This window comes from Colias croceus, chromosome 11 (assembly GCF_905220415.1).
Source record: "Colias croceus chromosome 11, ilColCroc2.1".
In the NCBI taxonomy this organism is placed as follows: Eukaryota; Metazoa; Arthropoda; class Insecta; order Lepidoptera; family Pieridae; genus Colias; species Colias croceus.
The window spans coordinates 4,513,363-4,538,379 of NC_059547.1; the positions used below are offsets into that span (position 1 = coordinate 4,513,363).

The window sequence follows — 25,017 nt, forward strand, 5'->3', positions numbered from 1 at the left end:
CTTAGCGGGAAGTGTATGGCGCGCGATGTGTTTACATGTTCGCCTACTGTGCGAGGCGCTTTGGTGGCCGTTGCTGATGCGATGCGCTCGTGCAACGCGCACCTATGACGACGACTATGATCAGGTGTGTTTCTGCAATCATGGTAATCATGCCGCTTTATGCACCGCAAAGTAATGGCTTCATGTGTATTTGGCAGTAAACTGACGTAGGCTAACGACACTTATCGGCGATGTGTAGTTATACCAATTTCGACCTGTTTTGCTTTTTGTTTTTGCGTTTTACTACAACTTTTTACCGGCTTGTTGATAGGTTGTTTTTGCTTAACTAAACGTTAAAGAGTGCCCTCGTGTACGAGGATCCCAAGTGTATGAAAGTGTAATATGAGTGGTTGGCGTTAACGCTCGTGAAGTTATGTTTATCAAGGCCGGGCCTGTGGCCCCCGAAGATGAGCGCCGAGGATCCGTTTCTAATTGGTTTTCCTCATTGAGACGAGGAGGGCGACGAAAACGCGAAGACAGTGGCGTTCCAACTAATTATGGTTCCTTGGGAAGGCGAAAAGATGGGACTCAAACGCGCGGCAAAACGAGATCCGCATGGGACTTAACAACTGTAACTAGAATGGTCTGTATTATAATATTTAACATCTGAGTGAAAGCTTTGCGTTATTTGGCATTCACATTTAGCTGGAGACAGGAGATTAAACTTTTGGCAATTATCCAAATGCGCCGGATCGATCACACTTTTCCAGACTGCGTGCGATAGGATGACTGCACAATATTCAATGATTTTTGTCCTTGCACTTACTATTGTATTGCACGTAACGATTATGTGACAGTGGGTGAATAAAGCGATTATTGCCTAAGGTCGAATCACGAATGGTCCCACGGCCCATGACAATAATTCTAATGCGGGCGCTTTTGGTAATTCGCCTTTACATTGTTATTTAATCAAAAGAGGGTCTGATATAATTCTGAATTTACGCATCTTGTATGTAACAATTTAAAGATTTAGGTACGTTTTATTCTAATTAATAATTCAAGACAGCCAATTATTAAAAGCCAACTTAACTGAAAATGTTGTGTGGTTTTATGAAACCACGGTAAAAGTGAAACTTTTTTTCACACTCTAGACATTTAACTTTAATAATTTGTTCGCGATGCATTTTTGCTCACTGCTTAACTAATTTAGCAATGACCACAACAGTAATTTATTTTTGTCTTAATTTAAATGTCAATAATAAACATTTCCTTTGAGTTATTCTATTTTTTCTCATAATACATGTTATATTATTAGTCATTCTTATTCTAAATTAACTTTGGTGACGTCTGAAACTGACTAAAACTGTGTCGGACCTAAATTCGTTTCGGTTTTTGTGCCAATTATAAAAGTTTTACATATTGACACACCTTGACCGTAATAATTTATATTCAACTGTCATAGAAATGGTTCTTTTATGCTCGGCATACAGCTTCGGGAATACCAAAGTAGCATCAAGCTCTAGACCTGACTTGAATTTTTTATTAAAAATAGCGTTTAATAAATCACGGAAAAAATTGAAATTTAGCTGCAAAACATTTCCATTTACAAGGCTCATACTTATGCTTCAAATTGAACTTGAGGTCGTCAAGCCTTTATTTATATGCAGATGAGATCAGAGTACCTTGTGTTTGTATGTAAATGACATTCGTCACTATTATATTTATCAAACGATAAATATAATGGTGATTAAGAAAGGTGTATTATAATTCTCAAACAGTCAAACAGAAGAAGTTATTATTAAACTTAATATGTGTATAATATCTATTCTATTAATATAATACATATGTTTAAACCCCTAAGGCCTAAAGCCATAAATATTATTCTTTATAATTATCCATCGTACCTAGTTGCATTCAAAATGTGGAGTTCTGAGAGTCCATAATAATTAAGGATTTACGGTCAAAATAATAAATTTTCGCTACCTAGATCCATAATCCATTCTTCTAACAGACATTAATGTGCACAGCGGGGTTCTTTTGCCATCTGGAATTTGGGACACTTACCGTATATTTACGTCTTACAATAGTAGAAAATCCTGTCCATGCTGAAATTAACGACACTCCTGCTGTCCTGCATCTAATTTGCAGACATCTAATCTAAAAGAACAAAAATAGTTTATAAACTCGTAGAATTGAATATCTATCTTTATTTGTTTGTAGTCTGTTTCCAAGAACATTGTACGTGCATGAATTCAACGAATAAATATAGCAATAAACTAGACGAACCGTTGCTCTATGTCTTCACCTTCTTTAAATTCGCAACATCGTCTCAATCTTCACTTTTGTCAATAGAAACGACACCGCTTTGTTTCGAATAGTCGGGATGCACGCAGGTATTCGCATTGACTACACCTCCACGTGACTCAGCCACTTGACACGTTTTATATTTAAATTGAAACCCCTTGAATCTTTTTGCATAAAGAGCAAAAAATACTTTTGAAACATTAATATATTAAGGACTAGCTTCCGCCCACGACTTTGTACGTGCATCCCCGTTTTTCCCCGTTCCCGCAAGAATTTCGGGAAATCCTTTCTTAGGGGACGCCTACGTTATGACATCTACCTGCATGCCAAATTTCAGCCCGATACGTCCAGTGGTTTGGGCTGTGCGTTGATAGATCACTATATCAGTCACCTTTGAGTTTTATATATATAGATACCTACGTGTGGAATTGTGGATGAACTTGTTATTTTTCCTCATTAAATTTCAAGTCATGCAATATGAACTTTTTGAATAGTTTTAACAACGTATTGAGTGAATAAAGAACGCCTCCATGTCGGTTACTGGGAGTAACCGCTGAACGTTTAAAATCCAGTCATGCATAAACTTTAGGTTTAGCGCATTCCATTGTGATATGATAGTTGGAATAACTTTTGAGTCCATGAATAAGAATAATTTTGTGGAATAGATACTTAGTATATTTTGTACATCATTTTATGTATACTGCAGTAACCTATACTTACTGAACCTACATCTTTCTTCTTCGCCATGACCACGGTCAACTTCCTGTTCTGCTGTAATATTCCAAACATTAACTTTTCTCAGAAATAACTTGTAATATATAACGACCTTGTATCAATGTAAAATACCACCAGTATCCGCATTGCGTTTGGCAAGGGAAATAGAATCGGTTATATCATGGATTTTGTAGGGTTGTGTCATAAAACATCGTATTTATTCCCAATTTTGACCTTTACTCAACATTCAAAATAATTTGCTAACGAATTTTAAACCAGATTAGACGGTTGTGAGGCTTCGCCCGGGATAAAAATATTGCTAATGTTACTCGAGGGTGATTTTGCTTTCAAAATTAAGTTTTTTAAATCGGTCAAGTCTTTTTTGAGTTAAATCATAAAAAGCTGACAGGAAATTTAATCTTTCCCCTGTATAATGTTAGTTTACACATAATTATTAGTAATATATGCTGATAGTCAGACATATCTATTGTAAATAGTCAACGCACGAAAACGGATTTACTTTCCTTGTAAACGAGCTGTAAGGTCGTACCATGAATAACTTTATTGAAATTGACCACTCATGTCTCTGCTTGATTCCTTGTTGCGATGAAAGTTAAACGAAATACATGATAAATATCTATTTTTATTAGAATGTTTTTCCTGAAACCTAAATGTCAAGGAAAAATACAATTTAAACTATCGTTCTTCACCAACTCAGTCTAGGTAGTTTCAAAGTCCCGAAAAATACAGAAATTATTTCAATTTTTCTCATGCAATCCGGCTTCGAGCCAATACACGACGTCGAAAGTGTAGACTTTCTTTATTGATTTATCCGATACTTTACATGAAAGGGAAAAAAGATTGTACTGATTGTACTACATAATATCATATATTTAGATTTACGAAAAAGGCGATAATGTTAGTATAATTGATGGATTTTTTTGAAAGTTCCTAATTTATTCGTAATAAATTCGGATTCTAGTCAATGATATATATATATTTTTTAATTTTTGTAAAAAAACTGAAAACAAAAAATTAGTACGTACTTGTTGTGTTTACCTACTTACTTTTATGTTCTTAAGTAGATTTCTTAAAGTAATTGTATGCAGACCTTTGTGTTTTTGTTGGCATTGTTGTGCATCGTTCCAGGAATAGTTTTTGTCAAAGGGAGTTGACCTTGCCAGGGGAAGGGGGTACGCGGCCGAGAACGTACGGCCGGCGACTCGCTAGACGGGTTTAACATGCATTGCGTTATAATAACCACCTTGTACTGTTAGATATCGAGAGCACATATTTGATGTTTGCAATCAATCATTTTAAGTGTGGATTTTTACACCCACGCTTACGTGACTAGGTACTTTGCGATATCTCTCCATTTCACGGTTTAACGCTTGACCTATGACATTGACGTCAATTGTTTTTCCGGCAAATTTTGTTTTGATGATTTTGGCTACGGTATACAAAATTATATTTTAATCTGTGATAACGTACGGTTATTATCAATGTATAACATGTAATGTGGAACAATATTTACGTTTCAAGCGTTTCAATCTGTTTTATCCTCAATTCCATTTTTATAAATTAGTTATCATTATTTGTTGTGTGACGTCTGCGTCGGTAAACACGGCACGGTTTTTTATGTTAGCTTAGCATTATTTCCCCAAGACCAGTTATTTAGGCTACGAAAATTTTAAAAATTTTAGTAGCATTTATAACTGGTCCGCAAATACCGTAAAATAACGTTATATTGCCTATTTGTATAATATGTTACAAATTCAGTTATTTAATTGTAATAAGGTTAATATTTTATTTATCATTAGTTTTGTCTCGACCAAATAGAAATATGTTACAATACCTATGTGTCGTGTCATTTGCGAGAGCAAAAGAAATATTGCCAGATAATGTAAGCACTTGGACTTACAGCTCAAAGCAGCTTAATCATCAACTTTCTCATATCCTTGCAAACTTTCACATTTGCAATAAATTAGAAATAATAATGTAGTATATTTATTATAGTAACAGCCGAAGAAACTTCACATTATGCAATTTTAATTACGGATACTACGTGGTTACTGTTTACCTTAGTGATCTTTTCCTCTGGTATTTTTGCTGACAAATAACAGATGAATATTCGACGTCCTTAGTTTCCTCATAACAAAGTAACAGTGCTGTTCAATGTTCGCCCGCATGTCATTTTGTCATTATGAACTACCTAACGAAAGTTATTTTTAGACAAAGCAAACATTTACTTTGTGTTAGGGTGCGTTTACATTGGTGAACAAAAACAGATGTTTTTGAATTTAGCTCAAAATTTAATTACAATGGAATATGGTATTGGTAGGTATATATCTATTTATTCAACCCTATTGTTAGTCAAAAAAATGGTAGAGTCAACACTCAACATATAGTTAACTGTAAGACTGTAAGATTTAAACAAACATATTGTAAGAATGCTTATCTCTCGAGGGTAGTTATCTTACCGCTTGGTAAAAATAATGTAATCACGAAATAAACATTTCTTAAACTTTACTAAATGCTGGTTTTAATTAAAATATAAATTAAAATTGTATGCTAAAGTGACTTTTCGCGGAATTTCACACTTTAAAATTAAAACTTACAACGATCCAACCACAACATTGTCGATACGATATTTGGTTATCTGAAATTTGTTCAAATTTTGATTTTTTTCCCTCCTTGATACATGCCTGCCACTTGACGTCTGGATGGTTTGAAGGTTACTTATACAAAACAGAGCTTGAAGTGTTCAAACGAGATAAACAAATTGCTTTCGTAAATATGTTTAAAATTATGTCTAAAAATAGGGGCATAATTTTTAACACGCTTGTATAAGCTTCACCTGTATGTTTCATCTAAACGACTTATAAATTAGACTCGATTTTGTCCCGTTTAAAACGAACAGATTGAATTCAAATAATATGCACTTATCAAGGATCAGCGACAATATAATAATTAATAATTTCATGAGTTGTTACAGCGTGTTTTTAGCTATTTTTTCATTTTTCTACATTTATTTATGAAAAACTAAAATTTGATATGACACATATAAAATTACGCGTAATTAGTGCATGAAGAGGTCTCCGGATTATTGAACTAGTATTAATAACATGTTAACCAACTTCAATTGAAGAAATCCATTACGACGTCTCTCGTGCCAATAACTTGATAACTAGTTGGTCAGATGAGCAATGCTGTGAAACGAGAATTGATCGATTGTACTCATCATAATATCTATAGAAGAAAAATTTAAAAGATTGAGTAAATATATCCAAAATTATATTCCGTGCATAATGGAATGAAGAAAAAATGTTGCACCTCGATTATTTTAATATCTATCCTTCAAGTCAAATACAAATGTTTTTGGGTAAAACCTTATATATATAGGTAAATAAGATATCACTAAAGCAGCCAAATTCGTGAAAACTTAAAACAGTTTTGAGAAATCTTATAAATATTTATGTTTATTGTATAACATTGAGAGCTTTATAAAAATGTAACGAACATACATTTTTGATGAAAAAATAATATAAAATAAGGCAAAGGAATGTCACCTTCACCGGATTCTCAAGACATTGTACTTATTAAAGTTCAATATAAATAAATATATAGTTCAACGTGGATTCACACGGAAACTATCTATCGTTAATCTTTATTATCATAATATTAAAACATTAAAAAATGTGTAGTGAGAGATACTTCCGTGTTTTACGGCATTGAACTTTATCAAAACACATGTATAGAGTATAGACTGGTGTAATTATTTCGGGCGCCGTTCTCAATGGACCATATGTCTTGTACTAAATGCGGTCATCATTTATCGTGACGGCATGCTTTACTGTTCTTGTTAATTACTAGTTACGAGAAAATAGCGATTATGCTTTCAATGCGCATGTATGTTAAATAGTGATAGATAATAATTAAGGGATTATGTATTTTCAAAATTGTGTTACAAAATGGTAACCAATTACATTCATGATTTTGCGGCCACAATGAAAGTTTTCTAGTACGTGACCTTTTACTTTATTTTTATGTTTTATGAAGTATTTAGTTGTAATAGCACTTTTGTAGATTATTTCCACGTTAGCTGCATTCACCTGTCGCACGAGTATTTTAACGACTAATAGAAATAGTGTAATTAGGTGCACACACCTGCCGTTGTTAAGTTCAAGTTTATTTAATTAATGGGTATGATATAGAATTTACCAGACAACGGACTCTTTTTATTTATCACGTAACATTAAAATATTCCATAATATGGTCTACTCACGGAAGTAGCTAAATGTGTTCGTCTATATCTTGATATCATAATCTTTTGCAATAAATACCGAAGCATTTCATGAATATAACATAATATTCCAATGAATCATGCCGATCTAATTTGACCAACACAGACGTCTTCGGCACCAGTATTGAATTTGCATTATGCATGCGCATTTCCATATTGCACATTCCATGCGCGCCAAATTAGGTACAAAACAATTCCCATTACATTAATTTCTTCAATGATCTTTGCACGTGGATGGTATAAATTGACGTTTTAAATTTCAATATACTCGAATGTCAATGACGCTGTTTGAATTTGTGGGGGCGTTGGCCGTGGAGTTTGCATGTGTTTAACGCGCCACCGCTTCTATACGAGCTGTCTCATTAGCTCCCTCCGCGAATTCTTTTGCTTTTATTGCGTCTGTTTAGCCCTTGCAAATGGGAATGTAAGCACAAAGCAATTGTTGCCGGCGATAGATATAATCTATGACTAAAGCTCCCTCAGTTGATAAATGATTTTATTACGGACGTATATATCAAAGTGGCAATTAGCGTGGAACCAAAAAGGAGGAACATTAAAAGCTTTCAGCTTGCTTACACGCTTCATAGTCCCGCATATATAAATCTATGGTTCCTATAGATAGCTTGTTTTTATCATTCAATAATTGAAATTAAAATAGTAAATTTTAAAACTTGAAATGTATGTATATTTGGATATATAAATGTCAATGTCTCGGATGGTTCTTGGTCCGAACATCAACAGTTACAAAAATAAATAGCGCATAATTAGAATTTACACGGTAACAATCTTAACCAGCCGTGTTCTTCCATTTTGGCTTTTAGCCAGTTGGACAATCGGTATTCGTTTACACTTGGATTTAAAGAGCCTGTGAAACTGCAGTACTCGCTACTCTGTGACCGTGCACCGGAAACATGGACTTATTGTTTGTTATGCCTTTTTGTGCCCAGAGCCTGCGTGTGTAGTGTCATTGTAATGTACGTTTCTTTATTTTGCTGTACTCGTTCTACGAACCACTTATTTGCACGGCTTGTATTGTGGGCTTGTGAACATATTTGCATGCATGTTGACTTTTATTAGTGTTATTAGTCCTTCGCTCAAGCGCTTAGTATCAATAACGAAAAGTATAGTTTGAATGAATTATTATGCAACGTGTCCCGACGAGCAAAATGCTTTAAATGAGGTTGATTTGTACAACGAAAATTTCTTTCGATGTCGCTTTTATGTATCAGCTGTTGATGTAGTGACGTTTTCCGACATGCGTCATACTATTTCTCGGGGCAATAAGTGATTGGATGGGTCAAGAATGCAGGAGGTATATGTTGCGGTCAGGGGAGATGTTGGACGTGACCGAGATATTTAAGTTATAATATAAATATTTATATACCGTTATTATGCCTGTTATAAACGGAAGTACGACACTGTTAATTTCCCTTTTGGATAAAGAAACATAAACTTGTTTTCAAAATGAAATAAAATTTAAATGTTTTTTTTAAACAGTTTTCAACTTTGGATAATTACTAGCGAGTTTATGTTGTCATTATTAAATTAAAAATTCGTTAATTATACAATGTGCGATTAGGATGTGATAACAAAACCTTTTTACATTTTTTGTTTTGATATCATGATGTGTATAAATAACATTAACATACACGAATCGAGGGAAAATTCTTGGAAAACGGATGACACACGATTTGTTGGGTATTAAATATGTACAATGTGATCACTTATTACTGGGTGACTCATAAATATAATCTATTTAGTTAGCGTATTAGCATATGCAGTCAAAAATCAAAATAAATAATATCTTCATTTTTTGGTTTATTAAAACTTCGACAAATATGAATTCGATTAAAAATTGCATAGCATTGTACTACATATAGACCGTATGTAATATAATATACTCAATCAATACATTTATATGTATTAACTTTATTAAGTTTGTTTTATTCAATGCTTGTTCTATTCAAAATGAACACAATTATTACTTGATATTAAATTCCATCATAGATATAATTATCTAAGATTAATAAAAAATGAGATTATTTATTGTTTAACCGTTCACTAATTAGGTTTTATATAATTACACAAATAGGAAGTTATCTGGAATACAAAGTACGCGACACAGGTTGTTTTTCTCGGAATGAAGTCTGAAGGTCGCATTTGTCTGTCACACTGTTGTCGTATTTCTAAGCAAATTCCTCGCGAATTACGTAAGTTGGTATATCCTCATTAGTGATAGATAGGTACAATCATAAAAACACAAGGCTATCAATTTTAAAAATAGCTTTTTACATCTTTTAATTAAATCGTTTTTCATATTAAAATATATATGTACCTACGGCATAGTTTAGGACTTAGGTAATTACATAACACAAATTTTTCGTTTCTTTTTCTTTATATTGTAATGAGAAGTTCCTATACTTAAAATTTCAAAGATTTGTAAAAGAACACCCCGCTTGGTACCTTCAATCACCTTTCACTATGAAACTTGCATAATGCGTGAATGCAATTGTTCTTGGCCTAGATTCAGAAGATATGTAACAGTGATGCATTTACATCCATTATTATTTATTACTCTGGTTGTACGAACCATTTTGTACAAATCATATTTTATAATTTTATCACGACTTCATTAAGGGTCCGAATAAGAGACAAAGGAAAGTTTTAATGAGGCTCCGTGGAAACTTAATATGAATCGACTTTCATCCGAATTAAGTTTGTAAATATCACAGTTCATACGAAAATGGCTGAGCCGATATTAGAGTTGGCAGTCGGACGTGCCGCAGTCACAAATATCACTGGGCCACTAATACAAGCAACATTTAGGCCTTAGGGAATAAGAGCCCACAAGGAGTTGATACTGTTTCAATAAGTATGTCTGTTACGCAAAAACATGCCGTTATAACAGTAATATAAACTCGTTTCACAGTGACATTAATTATTGTTTTAGTAGGTAGTAATTAAGTTTTAAAAAATATGATTATGTATTTCACATTTTCTATACAAATGTAGCGGCTCGATCCGAGGTCTTATATTAGATAATAATCTTGAGTAGAAGAAGCGTACAAAAAGTACACGTTCCAAGAAGCTTTCGTTCTTGCTTCTCGGCATATTATGTTCGAGTAGTCTAGTAGGTAAAGTAAAATATAACTTGACAAGGTTTTTTTTAGAATTGTCAAACATAAGGAGATCCCCAGAAAAGGTCATAGATATTTTAAAATTCCGTCACATTTATAAAATGAAAGGGCAGTATTATTACGAAAGTAATCATCTCAGCTTTCTATATATCTGAAAACGACACCACTTACTCACTGGAAAACCGCCAAAATAAATAAAATTTATTTTCTTTTGGGCTTTGTAGAACGATGACCTATTGTCTATCATAAAATAGCGTAAAACAGTGATAAAATATGGATACCTAATTCATTTTATGCACATATTTTATGCGTCTACACTACAAATATTAATATTTAATAACAATAATGAATTTTTTACTGATAGAAAAGTATAGCCCATCCGTCTAGTTGATGGGACTCGGAGCGGTCAGTTTAAAAATGGGTAGGTATTATTTATAGATTGGCTTACATTGTCCAGGCCATTAGACGATGGGATGTCGCTAACCGCACGATAATGACGAATCTATTGTTAGCCTCGTGTGTGACAGTAAATTGTTATCTTTTTAATTTTTATACTACATAGTACATAGCTATTATGTGACAAAAATACACCTGTAGTTGTGCCCATTAAAACGTAACGGTCAAAGGTTTAAAAAGCTCTAAGTCGAAATGTGAAGTTCCTTTTCCTTTGAGCTAAGGAGCAATCTGCATGTTGCATTTAGGTTAAGGCATGTAGGTCAACCTTTCTTAACATTAGCTAAACAATTATTGCAAAGAAATTGGACCAAGTCCTTGTCTATAAATCTCTTTAAATTACTACACGGAAACTGTCACTAGTAAACCGGAGAAGAATCATTAAAATTGTTATAATTTCGCAAATATTATTTTATTGGGTAAAACGTTAATTACTAACAATCCTTATTATTTCGCAATATTGTTTGAATGAAAAGTGTAATGTTTCCCAACATTACTGATGTTGATTTCAATGTATAAAGACAATAGAGGAAGAATAATGCCGTTGTTTCGTGTACGTCAGCAAAATACCTAACACACACATCCGTCTAGTTTATAAATGCAAAACAACACATTACCTAGATCTCTCTCAATGCACTGGACACGTTTGATATACCGCGCTTCACTCTAGCTATCTAAAATATTTCTTTTTACCGTTGCAGTAGCTTAATGATTTTTTATTTATTTTATTGTTTACTATGTATTGGCAAACTTGCAACGAGCAATTAATCGTTATGTTAAAATTAGATAGTCCGTAGTATATGGATAGAAATTTTTATCAAAATGAAATCGTTCTATGTTAATTTATTTTATAGAAACAGAGCACAATCGAAAGACTTTGCGAAATTGAAACTTAGCCCGGGGAAAGTGAATTAATAGGGGAAAGTATTTAAGGATTCTTGATCACGCTCGTTTTACGACACCTATCGCTTCAATGCCAGACGAAACCTTACAATTTACTTTCATTTATTCAGTGTTTTAATTGGCGGTAGAAAATTACTTCATCTTGCATCTTATTAGTTATCTTCATCTTATCTTCATGAGAAGATAGGTCAAGGGGTCGTAGATAGTTGAGAAAATCAATTTTAAGAGGCTTTTGTCCTCAAGCAAGATTACTTCACACGCTCCTTGAATTCTTGTTAGGTTTGATTTTCATTTGCCAATATACCTAATAAGGAATTGCACTAAGCTATTTGCAGTTTTATTGTATGATTGTCCGTCGTTCAAAAGATCTTAATATAGATTTATGATCTCTTCCGACGACGGTGATGAGTTGAAATTGCTGCGCTTTTATGCTTCTCTACTTCTTTTGAAGAGTATGGGAATGCAACGACACGGTAAGATACAACATTGCTCTTGTAGGTATTCCAAACATTTAAACTATGTATTCAATGCCAATTGTTCTTCATCAAGTGGTCCAGTGATTTGTGTCGATAATGGAGTCAAATTGAAAATTACACCGACAATTGTCCAATTGAACGTTATGTAAAATATAACTTGTTTTAGCGAGGCAGGGACAAGAGTAATTTATCAAGCGCTTATACAGATCTTAATGCTGCGTGTCATTGTGCTATACCTTAGAAAAAACTCAAAAATTAATTAAAAATTTTACAAGCTTTGCACTGCTTGAAGTGTCTGATTTATAGCATAGTCATCCTTTATGTTTTTCTCTATGTTCTTTATAATAAATCGTCTAGAAAGGAATCGGAAGGGAGCTCTATACGCTATAATAACTAATTTTAAACTATTTATTGTTTACTACTAAAGTGTGTAATTGCATACTTCGTATACACTATCGATTTATTTAACAAGCGTGGCGTACTTCTTTTGCATATAATTTGATCCGGACCATTAATTTTGATTGAGATAATTATTTATATAATCTATAGATCTATCAGTCTCTATGATTCCATCAAACAATAAATTGCGACAATAAAACATTTAAATCATGGAAAGTGTGACCAGCGCTTGTGATGTAATTTCAATCCCTCGGACAGAATGTAATGACGGATGTGGCTCACAATCGAGTTACGGCAATCGCTACTGAAACTAACATTGATGCGAAATGCTAGGATTTACGGCCTTTATTTTTTAGGCATATTTGTCAACTGTAGAGATTGCCCTTTCAAATGACTTGACTTGAATGTTTTTGTTGTTTTTCATAATTTGAAACTTGAGTGACATTAAACACTTAAATAACAGTAATAATTTTAGAACCTTTTGTTTTTATTCTGTTACTGTATAATTATTTAAACATGATTTAAAAAAACATTAAATTTGTGGTTGTTTTAGAATATATTTTGAAACAGGTGTTGCAAATGGATACGTCTTAAATCTAAATATATCTGTGGGATTCTCTTAACATCAACAACTTAAACGTTTTATTTATAACCACATTTTATCCATTAGCGACCAATATAATATGTATACGGAAGACTGGACTATATTTAACAAAAATTAATAAACATTTCTACAGTCCGATTGAATATCATGTCTAGACTAAGTGAAGCTTTTGATCCGAACTTCACGTTTATGGATTGATATATTATTATATATGATAGTAGTAGTAGTAGGGTGTCAGAAGTGTCGGAAGCGCTCCCCTATCGCAGCTTAAAAAAAAAAGTCTTACTCAGCATTGATCTTTTTGTTGAACATTTTAATCGAAATAATAAAATTATTTTTCTTAATAGGTAGACCTACGTGCATCTAGTATACTTCCATAATTATCATTTACCTGTATATTATACTTTGACGTACCTAGCTTTTGCATTTTGATTCAGTCATCCGTTGAATAATACGTGTGCAATAATACCGTGGGATATAAAATAGACTTTCAGTATAGTGATAGTAAAATATCGAAGTAACGCCTTCACTTTAATAGTGAAAGGCGTTATTTCAACGCGATTGCTAAAATTACTTTTAAGTACATCAAAGCTCGAATAAAAATGCTGTCCTTACATTGAATATTTCATACCTTACTCAGTAAAATTTGCTGTTTTGATCTTTAGTTTTATAGTTAATACGAAACACAAAATAGGAACTAACTATCTAAAGATACTACTCGTACTTGTATGTCACATTACCATAATCTCTAGCAAACAATTTGGTTAAATGCCTTATGCGTCCTCTTTTCACTCTATATCTAGAAGATGGATTTCTAATTGACATACCCCGTTCAAATAGAAATTGTAAAGGCACCTGTTATCGACTTAAGTAAAAACCAGTCTAGACAGCCTTAATAAATATAGTACTCTTGTAGGCTCTTGTCTGATAATATAAAGGGTACGGCCGGCGCGTAGTTGGCGCATCAATGTATCACCCCTTAGTTATTATAAATGTATTGTTAATAAGAAAAAAATAAATTGTTAATGTATTGTAATATAAATACACTTATTCATTATAATTATTATAACTTAAATATCGTTTTAATTTTTTCCTTAACTGCTCATAGATTTCGCTTCACAGACATTCAGCGTCATTTGCTGTGCTTCAAGATTAGGTACATACCTATTATTTAATAAGCTGCTAGTTTAGTAAACAAATAGGTCTGTAATGGTTATTATTTTATCGTCTAGACGAGGAAGACCGGTAGCGCTCCCTTGGGGGAATAGGTTGCCGACCGCAAATTATGTTGGAACGTCGTCAGACCGTAGCGGCGGGATTTGAGACTACTATCTAGTGTGTGTTTTGTCCAAGACGATATTATGTTCATCCAACCATTGGTTCTATCTGTATTGAATCGCTACAATATAATATGTATTATCTCCTTTAATTTGCTTTGTTATGACAAAACTTGATTCATGAAAAACATTTCAAATTACGAAGTTTAAACATAGGAAATTGTTTGATTGTACAATAGACTTGTATGCAAATAGCTCGGAAGAATATTAATGTTATTCGAATAAACTTTAACAAACTTAACGAACAAAATAGAATAGAGTGTAGCAATATTTATATTTATCAATGAATGAGCTAAATTGTTTGTAGACTTTTAATGTATCTCAGGAATAGATATTTTAAAGGAGAAAAGGCTTGTCTGCGATAAACTGCTGTGGCAGTGTTCGTAATTATTTTCAGCTGGGCTCACTTTTGTTCGAGCTAGTGAATATGATATTTTCTTTGTACCTTTGCTATTGTATTCGTTGATGTTCAGCTGAAAATCTGTTCGTCCTACTTCTTTAGTTTTATATTGTGACGGAGAATTTAATAAGTTGCACCATTATATTCTTGAGAATTCAATCGTAATCAATTGAATTTTCTGGGCAATAATACGTGAACGTGTCTAATTTAGTTTTTAATTTTTAAATGAAATTGAAGGCGACTTTTAGTCATATAATAATATTCATTTTATTATTCGTTTATCTATACTGACTTACATGTTCACCCATGTATTATTTGTTTCTAAAAGTAAACTCATAAAAAAACCTTATTATTTTTTATGCACAATTGAAAATATGCTGAACACTGTTCTCCTTCTTTCTAGCAACTTAAAGATGAACTCGGCGAAGTGGTTGCAGAATTGGAGGGTCTCGACGGCCAGGAGGAGTGCAAGCAGAACAGTAAGGCCAAACAGATGAGCATAGGCAGGAAAAAATTCAATATGGATCCCAAAAAAGGTAACTACAATAAGTCTATTCAAGGGACTTTTTTAAATACCATTGTTATTTGACAAATTATACCCATTCTAAAAGATGTCTAGACGGAGTTTCCTAAATGTAAAATTAATTCGGTTCAAACGATTTGTTAGCTGTCAGTTACAGAAAGAAATCTCAATGAATTGCCTCTAAGAAAGTATTTAGAATGAGCGTGGAGGGAGGAAGTAGCGTGTATCTTAACAGATAGATTAGTAATTCATTTTTTTTCACGAATAGTATAATACGCAATTTGCTATGTTGAAAAGAAATAAGTTTTGGGATGCATAGGTTCAGCAAGTGCCACGGTGACAAATAGCGGTCAATAATGTTACAAAGCAATTCCTAATGTAACGAGTGATACAGTTAAAATGCAGTTCACTTGAACAAATAAGGATAAATAGCTTAAAATACGAATATTAATCATCCGCAATTGAATAATTTACATAACTAAACTTCAATGTTACGTAATAGGCATAGAAATTATTCGTTCGCACGTTTTAGAAACTACAAGGTATAAGCGTTTCAGGTTAGGTTTCCTTAATTATTTATGAGTTTGTTTTAGTTGGTAGGTAAGCGAATGATATCTCTTTGTTGCGTAATGGCTTTAATCAATTGGAGTAAGGGATTGCGCAAGCATGATCACTGTATCTTACTGTTGTGGATTAGACAGTGAATAGAATTACTCGTTATATTCAGAAAATTATATGTATTCTAACTGGCATATGTCAGCATTTACGAAGCACAGGTGTGTTGTTCCCACGACGGGCTTGAAAGACCGCATTGTTGACATAGACGGCAATACCACTCGTTTATGCATTTTTACATTCATCCACCTGCCATATGTGTGATGATTTATGAAACACGGTGTTGCTAAACACTGTTCAAATAACAAAGTGTGTACGTAAAAGGATAAACGGAAAGTGTGTTGATATAAAAAGTACCTTGTTTATCTTTACAAATTATTTGACGTGCAACTTGCATTGTTAAAGAAAGAATAGCAATTAAAGTAATGTTATTGCCGTTTGCACAATTTCCATAGAAGGTGTAATTATTTACCTTACATTATGGTCAATCGGCTTTAATTTTCTGCGCAATTAATTAACTTGGGTCATTTAAATTGCTCGCGTGCATGAATACTTATAGAGAAATTAAGGGCATTAAAATCATTACCTATTTACATGGCGTTTTTCTATTACAGTTGCTTAGGTTTAATTAGAAACAAGTAGTATAATTACTAAAGTTAAATGGTTTTATAAGTATACAGAAGTAACGACGCAATTACAGATATAATTCCCTCCCATCGCAGTCACATTTATCATCGTTAATATTGTGAACCAAGGCTAATAAAATCACTGCGCACTCAGAATATGCAAGTTGGTTGCGCCAATTTATGCAGAATGACCGCTTCGCTAACAACGTTCTCTGTGTTCATCTTTTATGTTTTCATCCGTCTCGTCCCGCGATGTCCTTTTTTGTCGGTGACAATTTATCATTCTGCTATTTTCAATTTTTCATGGTCTTAGATTATAACAGACGTAATAAAAAAGGCTTCAATTTATTTTTATTACAAAGATTCTAAGAGCTTTTTTCAACGCTAACGATAAAAGATATTTCTATTTTCTAGATACCTATCGTTTTACTCGGGGAATAAATGAGCCGCATCGTCAGCTTATATAAAGATTTTGTCGAGTTGACTTGAGGCATTGGATTTCTCGGAATGTAAAGGCCTACGTTCTACTCTCACTGTGGGTGTTAGGTGAACGTATATGACGTCAGGGGTGAGCAATAAAGCATGACGATTGTGACGTCATTTGGGCAAGAGTAGCTATAAGTAACAAGTATAATCTACTGATATGCATGTCTTGCAAGTTCAAGTTATTCGAGTAACTGCTAACAAGTGATTGTCTTGAGAATCTACTTGAGGCTTAAATTTAAACGCTCTCGTAAATATTAAAATGGATTTTGAAGGCCTTTGGTGCTGAGTCAGGGAAATTAAATTTCTAGTGGAGCTTGATACAAAAGCTAGTTTTAATAATGCATTCTTCAGTTATTGTTGCATTCCTGAGTAAAATTATGCGCACACGAATTTTATGCAATTATACCTACTTGCAATCTATACTTGCTTATTACCTTCGATAAAAAAGTAAGTTAAACCATGCAAGCCATAAATTTTGATCTCTTCTTGTCAGCCCCACCTCAGGAATTAAAACGTATTAAAGATTGTGTGTAATTTTGCTCAGAAAATTACTTCATTCTTCCTTTCAAATTTGATCTTACATGAATTGGTAGTTAATATAGATTTCAAAAATGTCTACGTTATATTGAGTATGCATTCTAATTAACTGGAATGCTAAATATATCTGCAGCTCCCCCATTTCGAAGCCAGTTCATTTATTTGAATTCCTAACATCTTTTCAATTACGCTGGAGAGCCTAGCCGCAGCGCTTTGACGAAGTAACAGTTCCTTTTCGGACGGACTGCATTACTGAAATACATTTTTGAAGCGGAACACCGAGTTTGTTTGCACAGATTTTTAATCTGCTAATGTATAATACGTGTACTACGATGGCCACTTGAAATACTGAATGGGGAACCATTTTGTTATTATAATGAATTTGTTAATGCACTTTCGTAATTGTAGGTACTCAACGTTATTAAATAATAATGTCGCAAAATCAAGAGAGATATATTTCCAAAGAATTCAGATAATTTGTCACAATACTTTTTTACGTAATTGTGTTAACTGCGCAATAAGCAGTTGAGGATGTTCCTTGAATCACCCGTACGGTTGTTACAGGTATAGAGTATTTGTACGAGAACGGATTACTACAAAGGACACCGGAGGACGTAGCGCAATTCCTTCACAAAGGCGAGGGGCTGAGTAAAACCGCGATAGGCGATTACCTCGGCGAGCGCTCGGAATTCAATGAGGCGGTACTCAGAGCCTTCGTTGAACTTCACGACTTTACAGACTTGATACTCGTACAGGCGTTAAGGTAAGTCTCATTTCAAAGGAGTGCCTTTTTCCAGTTTTGATTTATTTTACCTTAGGTCTTCGTTCAGCGCGTTTTATCATAATACAGATTGATTACGTGGAAATCGCTTTGTAGTGTGATCTTAGTTTGATTAATTACGCTCCCCTCGTCCTTTTTGATAAAATAAATTAAAGAGATTATTTTTTCTTGCAATTTTTATTAACAATAAATGAAGTGAGAACATCAATTATGATTAAACGTTTTTACTACTACTTAACTTTAGAAGGAAACGTTAATGATATATTAATGTTGTTCAATCTGCAAAAAGGATACGAGAATGGCTGCGAAAATAAGTGAACGCCCTATAAGGATTTACTACTACCTGCATTGCAGAAAGAAACGACGGAAAAAATAACCACTATTCGTGTAAAAAACACAACAATTGCCTGTGTATCTATCTGTTAGCTGCAGCCACGAGTTGCAATACAGTGAGCTTTTGTGGAGCTTTATTTTACACTGTCTATTATCTATTGTATATGTATTTTTTTACCCTAACGAAACAGCTATACGTACCATACGATTTTGTAAATGATTATATTCATTATGGAATGTAATATTTAATTTTACTATTCAATTGGAATTTAGGCAAAAATTGGGTTGTTGTAGACCTTATCCAAAAGGCTACATTATTTTACTAGAATCTACCCATTCGCATATTCCGAGTATTCTACACGGCTTCTCATATACCCACCCATCAACCCAGACTTCTCGCTGTTCCAGACAATTCCTCTGGAGTTTTCGATTGCCTGGTGAGGCGCAAAAGATCGACCGCATGATGGAGAGTTTCGCGCAACGGTACTGCCAACTGAACCCCGACATATTCACGAACGCGGACACGTGTTATGTGCTCAGCTTTGCAATAATAATGCTGAATACGTCCTTACATAACCCCAGTGTGAAGGACAAGCCGACGCCGGAACAGTTTGTGGCTATGAACCGAGGGATCAACAATGGGGGGGATCTGCCTCAGGAGTTGCTCTTGGTGAGTTCATTTGTGTATTATGTTATTGTGTATTACAATCTTACTCGCAAGTTTGCAAATTGTCAAAAATTAGCCTCAGTCATGAGTCACATCCGCTTGCAATTCTACGCATTATTGTAATCTAACGGTGTTTACGTTTTTACGGTGACAAATAGAGTATAGATAAGGAGGATAACACAACGAGATTGTATAGGCCGCACGGTATTAGATGATAGATTTATTTTGATTCATAAAAACGTAGCTTTTACCATAATTCATTTAATTTAATTAAAAAAAAACTGACAATTAAACTTTAATTAAAACAATCTATAGTACGTTGGGTTCTGTCGTACTTAAAGTGCTGATGGATAGAAAGAGTTACTTTCGCGTTAATGCGTAGAGATTATGTCGTTATCCCTGAAGTGGTTAGTGGTAATGAACACAGAAATTAGAGAGTAGTAATTGATTAACTCTTAATTACAAATTTATACTCAAACAAAAATTATCTTATGATGATATACAAATTAAGTCTAATTTTCTTGTTCAGTGATGCTAGAAATTAGAATGACGTGTATTTGTAGGTAGGATAACGTTATGTTACTATGGTCTTGTTAGACTAGTTATCACTTGGCTGTCGTCACCTTCACAAATTAGAACATTTGTTATGGTTGACGCATATTCTGTATGGCTTGCAAATGTATGAAATAACTGAAACTAAACTTTGGGAAACTAGCTTCCTACATGCGTGTTTCCTTGCGGGAAAGCAAAGGAACTTGCGTGCATAATATAGGCCTTATTTCACAAATGTTAAGTTTAATTTTCGCGAACGCTATAGAGTATATTCTATTCGAATCCAGTTAATAGGTTTAGTACGTTGTGGTAACAGATAGAGACACGGCACAGTCTATCGGGACTATAAATTGTTTGAATTGATAATTAATAAATTGGATCACAAAATATTGATCACTTAGGTATGTAAAATAATTGAATTAATGTGCACGAACCTTAACGTTTAGTACATTTGTTTAGTACATTAGTATGAACACATTTGTCTATGACATACATAATATGGCAACCTTGTAAAATAAAAAGTTCATACGCGATATAATTATTAAAAATGATAAAAATATATCTGGACAAGAAGTATGTGTTTATTTCAATTAATGAAACGGATACCATAATTACTATAATCATTAATTACATAGTTAATTTTATTATAATAATAATTTTGTATTTTCGCTAATGAAGTTATTAAATAGTTTCGTATCAAAGCTTGAACGGCCCACTTAATTAAATAAATAATTTAACAAATGTGTACCTGAGTTAACGTAAGGCAAATGTAGGCTACATTAGTATTAGTCCTTGTTAGTTTATAAAATTAACCTAGTTTGCTTTACCGTTGTAATAGCAATGGTATTTCAAAATTCTTCAGGCGTGCTTCGAAAGGCATTTAACTAGCAGCCTGCCTCGGCTTTGCTCTGTTAAACAATAATTCACCTATATAAAAAAATTCAAGACGACAAAAATGTCCGATTTTCCATGACTATAATTAACATTATATAAACCTGAGTTTAATTATAGCCATTTAATTATATTGCTATAATATTTTGACAATCTTAACCATCGATGGATTCGTTAAATAGAAGCGCCTGAACGTCTGGTTGCGTCTGAATGAAATTCTATCCTATAAAAGCAACCATACAAATGAAACCTGAAACTAGTAAAATATTACTACAATATTAATTGAGATGTATGTGTGTACAATAATAATTAATACCTCTAGAAGCAAAGTTTGTAGTTGATACATTTCGTATTTGATCAATATTCATTTGCATTCAGGATATAGAATGAGCACGTATTATTTCTGTCAGTCGATTTATCTAGATGTTAACATTGAATTCGAAGGTTAGCGTTTGTTGTTGTTATAAATTAGGTTTTTTTTTCATATAATTTGGAACTGAATATCATTTGCTTTAAATATGCGAAAATAATCTGTTTTTTGGGTGCGTTAAGATATCACCAATAAAATACAAGTATAGTTTGAGAATCAATAAATTGCAAAAGAATTATTAGCAATTCGCTTATAGATAGATTACACACATAATCTAGGCGTAATAACGGAATTACATGTGTTTAGACAATATTGGATTCCTAGCCTATAGTTTTTAATTCATATTTTTTTTATTATTGTTTTTTTTTATTTTTTATGTATTTCGTGCGGGAAATCTACTTTCGGATACTCTCTTGCAGTGTAATTGTATTCTGAATTCTTTCAATGCATTCAGACACAATTTGTTAAGTACTATGAGCATTAGTAAAAAATATTAAGCTTAATTACCTGTAATAAGAACATGGTCAGATCTGAGTAATAGTATTTTATAATCACCGTTAGCTAGCATTTCCTTTGCTCGGATTAGCGCAATAAAACTATGTAGGTTAGCTATTAGTTTATTTCTTCTATTAACCACCTTTACATTATTAGTACATTAGCGTCATGACATCACGTTTCTACATGAAAAATTAATACGTACTAGGTTCTAATGTAAAATTGTCACGATTCTGGTTGTGTTGGGCTGTTCATTTGTTTACATAATAATGAAATACCTGGTATATTGTCTGCAATAAAACAGTAAGTGCTTCCTAGAATATTATAATGCATCTTTGTATGTAACTAGGTATACAAAGTGACTGCGATATTATCGATGCAATTAATTGTTAGTTTCAGTATCTACATTAATCTAGAAGCCTTGCGATAGCGATGATATATTGAGAGATACAGTAATTTTAAACCGTTTTTCATCAATTTATCTTATCATATATAAACAAATTTTTGGAAATGTGTGCGTATAGATTGGTTGAGTAAATGATAAAAGGCTTTACACCAGTTTGCGCCATAACACGGACCGCTATCTTCACTCCTTCAAACTGTATACAAACAAGCCGATAGCTAAAAATGTTCATTCATTATATTATGTCATGATTTTCCAAATTGATTCCAATCAATCATTAAGGGGAGTCCTTTCAGCGAAGCGGAGTAAAATTGGTTTGCAAGATCAAATTTTTCATGTATTTGCAATTATATGACGCTTCTAGAAAAAATAATCAATACACTTCAAGATATTTCCTAAAAAGTGTGCTAATTTGTTACACAACCACGTGTATTTTGTTCGATCATATAAAATCATAAAAATAGGCTAAAATAAAGATCGAAAACGAATTATTTATTAATGAAATTTCTGATTTTGGAAATAATTTTTATATAAGGATATGTATTTTGATGTACTGCAGAAAACGTGCTAAATTTTGGTTTTCTACTGAAGCCCTGTAATTATTAAATACATATTATATCTCAGAACTTAACGTTGCCCAGCGTTTTCTTTACAAACCGCGCTGCCCGCTACCCCGCCAGTCTTGATCAGGCGCTTGCTAACGTAGGACCTGTGTCAAATTATCTCCGCTCGATTTTAAGTTTTGAGTAAAGATAAATTATTGAAAATGGGTAACAAAACAAACAAAATTCGGAAGAAAGCAGTGTCAGTATCACAAAAAAGGACAGGAAAAGAGAACTAGTATGTAAATTGAGTAATATGATAAAAACGTGGTTACTTGATGCCACAGAATAAAAATATCAGTTGGTTATAAAGTTTCACCTCGTATGCTTTTATTTCAAAACGATAAAAGCTGCGTTACTGTGAAATAAGAGTTTAGTTTATAATAATTTGTTTTATATATATAATACTAGTGGTCCGCCCCGGCTTCGCCCGTGGTACATATTTCGCAATAAAAGGTAGCCTATGCCTTTTCTCGGGTATCAAAATATCTCTATACCAAATTTCATGCAAATTGGTTCAGTAGTTTAGGCGTGATTGAGTAACAGACAGACAGACAGAGTTACGTTCGCATTTATAATATTAGTATGGATTATTATTACGTAATTGGTGTATTATTTGCATAATTTTGGGGTATAATTATTAATTACAGTTGTTTATTTTAAGGAAAAAAACAATAATGATTATTTGTTAAAAAATAATTGATAATAGTCAAATAATAATGATTATTGACTAATAATAATTATTAATCACTACAGTAAAAGTTCCTTATTGGCGGGGTATATGTTCCATAAAATATATGCCTCGAATACAGAAACCGTGAATACGGAATGGTAATTATTATATGGGATTATAGGTTCTACGTTATACGTTCCTAGGTGACGATTGAGATTTTTTTCGTGTCTCATTTTTTTTAGTTGACATTATAAATTTATAAACTAGGAAGAGTGCAGTAGACGTTACTCGATCACAATTATTTTTGTAACGAATGTGAAAGACGAAACCTATAAAACACGCAAAGCGGCTTTTACTATAAACGGAACTACATTTAAAAATATACTTTATTTATTGAGTTATAAGGTTGCTTCCATTCTGTTTATTTACATTCTCAAAAACATCAATCGCGGCAAAGGCGGCTTGCGACAAAGGCGGCTTGGGTCAAAGGCCTCGGCGATATCATTAATTAACAACATAATATTATGTACTTTAGGCTAACTTGTAATAAGATCTATTTTACTTTCTTATTAGTCCATTTGACAAGGATATTGTGTTAGATACCTATTGGAATAATTTTATTATTATGTATGTACTTATTAAATCCGCGATTAAAAAGTTTTTAGTCGCGAATATAGAAATTGGGTCGCATTTTTTTAATTCCCGAATAGTGAAAACGCGAATAAAGGAAGCGCGAATAAGGAACTTTTACTGTATAATAGATGATAATAGTTAGTTCATAATCATTGTTATTATAGTTCATTGAAAAGTTACATTTGGGGTTGCGTTTTTTAGGAGGACGCATTTTATTTTTTTGATGTGTAGGGGGGGTTAGTGTGAAGCTATCACCAAGTTTGTGGGGTCGCCACCCTTGTCCCACGGCCGCCATCTTAAAAATAGCGCTTAATATGGTTTTTATGATATATCTCTTAAACTATTAATCTGATAAAAAAAAATTGTCAACATTATTTGTTGCAAATTAAATTTTCTACAATTTTGGTCCAGTAACTTTTTGTCATAGAACTATAAATAAAAATGTTATGAGTGAAAATGTTCAGAAATTAGCGATATTTATATTTTTCAATAAAACTTTTTTTTTTTATAATTTTACGAAGAAATAATATCAGACCATTTTTGTAGATTGTTGTAGTATTGTAGTTATATTGTAATACACGCGCTCTATACTATTCTAATATAATACTCTAAGCTTCTACTGGTAGCAGCAAGTAATATTTATTAGTTACACCAAGTACTTCCATAATTATGTTGTGCTAATTAATAAATTCCTAGTACCTACTTATCTCAGTTTATAAAGTTGTAAATGATTTCTTTATTTACTTTTATATTTACAATCTGACACAAACACTTTTACATTGCTTACATAATAAAAATTGATCACAATTTACTTTTGATAT

General features: G+C 32.9%; 1 protein-coding gene across 4 annotated transcripts in view; it reads left to right on the forward strand.

The window, feature by feature from the left end:
- The window catches only part of LOC123695908 (cytohesin-1), a 38,410-nt gene that overhangs the window by 5,566 nt on the left and 7,827 nt on the right, over nt 1-25,017 (forward strand). For 2 of the 4 annotated variants that reach the window (XM_045641866.1, XM_045641865.1), the window contains exons 2-5: nt 311-622; nt 15,413-15,545; nt 18,361-18,559; nt 19,319-19,580. In XM_045641866.1, coding sequence (XP_045497822.1) covers nt 413-622; nt 15,413-15,545; nt 18,361-18,559; nt 19,319-19,580 — 804 coding nt within the window. In that variant the 5' untranslated portion in view covers nt 311-412. Of the gene's footprint in view, nt 1-28; nt 125-310; nt 623-15,412; nt 15,546-18,360; nt 18,560-19,318; nt 19,581-25,017 lie in introns of those variants that run through there. The other 2 variants (XM_045641867.1, XM_045641868.1) reach the window with 2 other exon arrangements.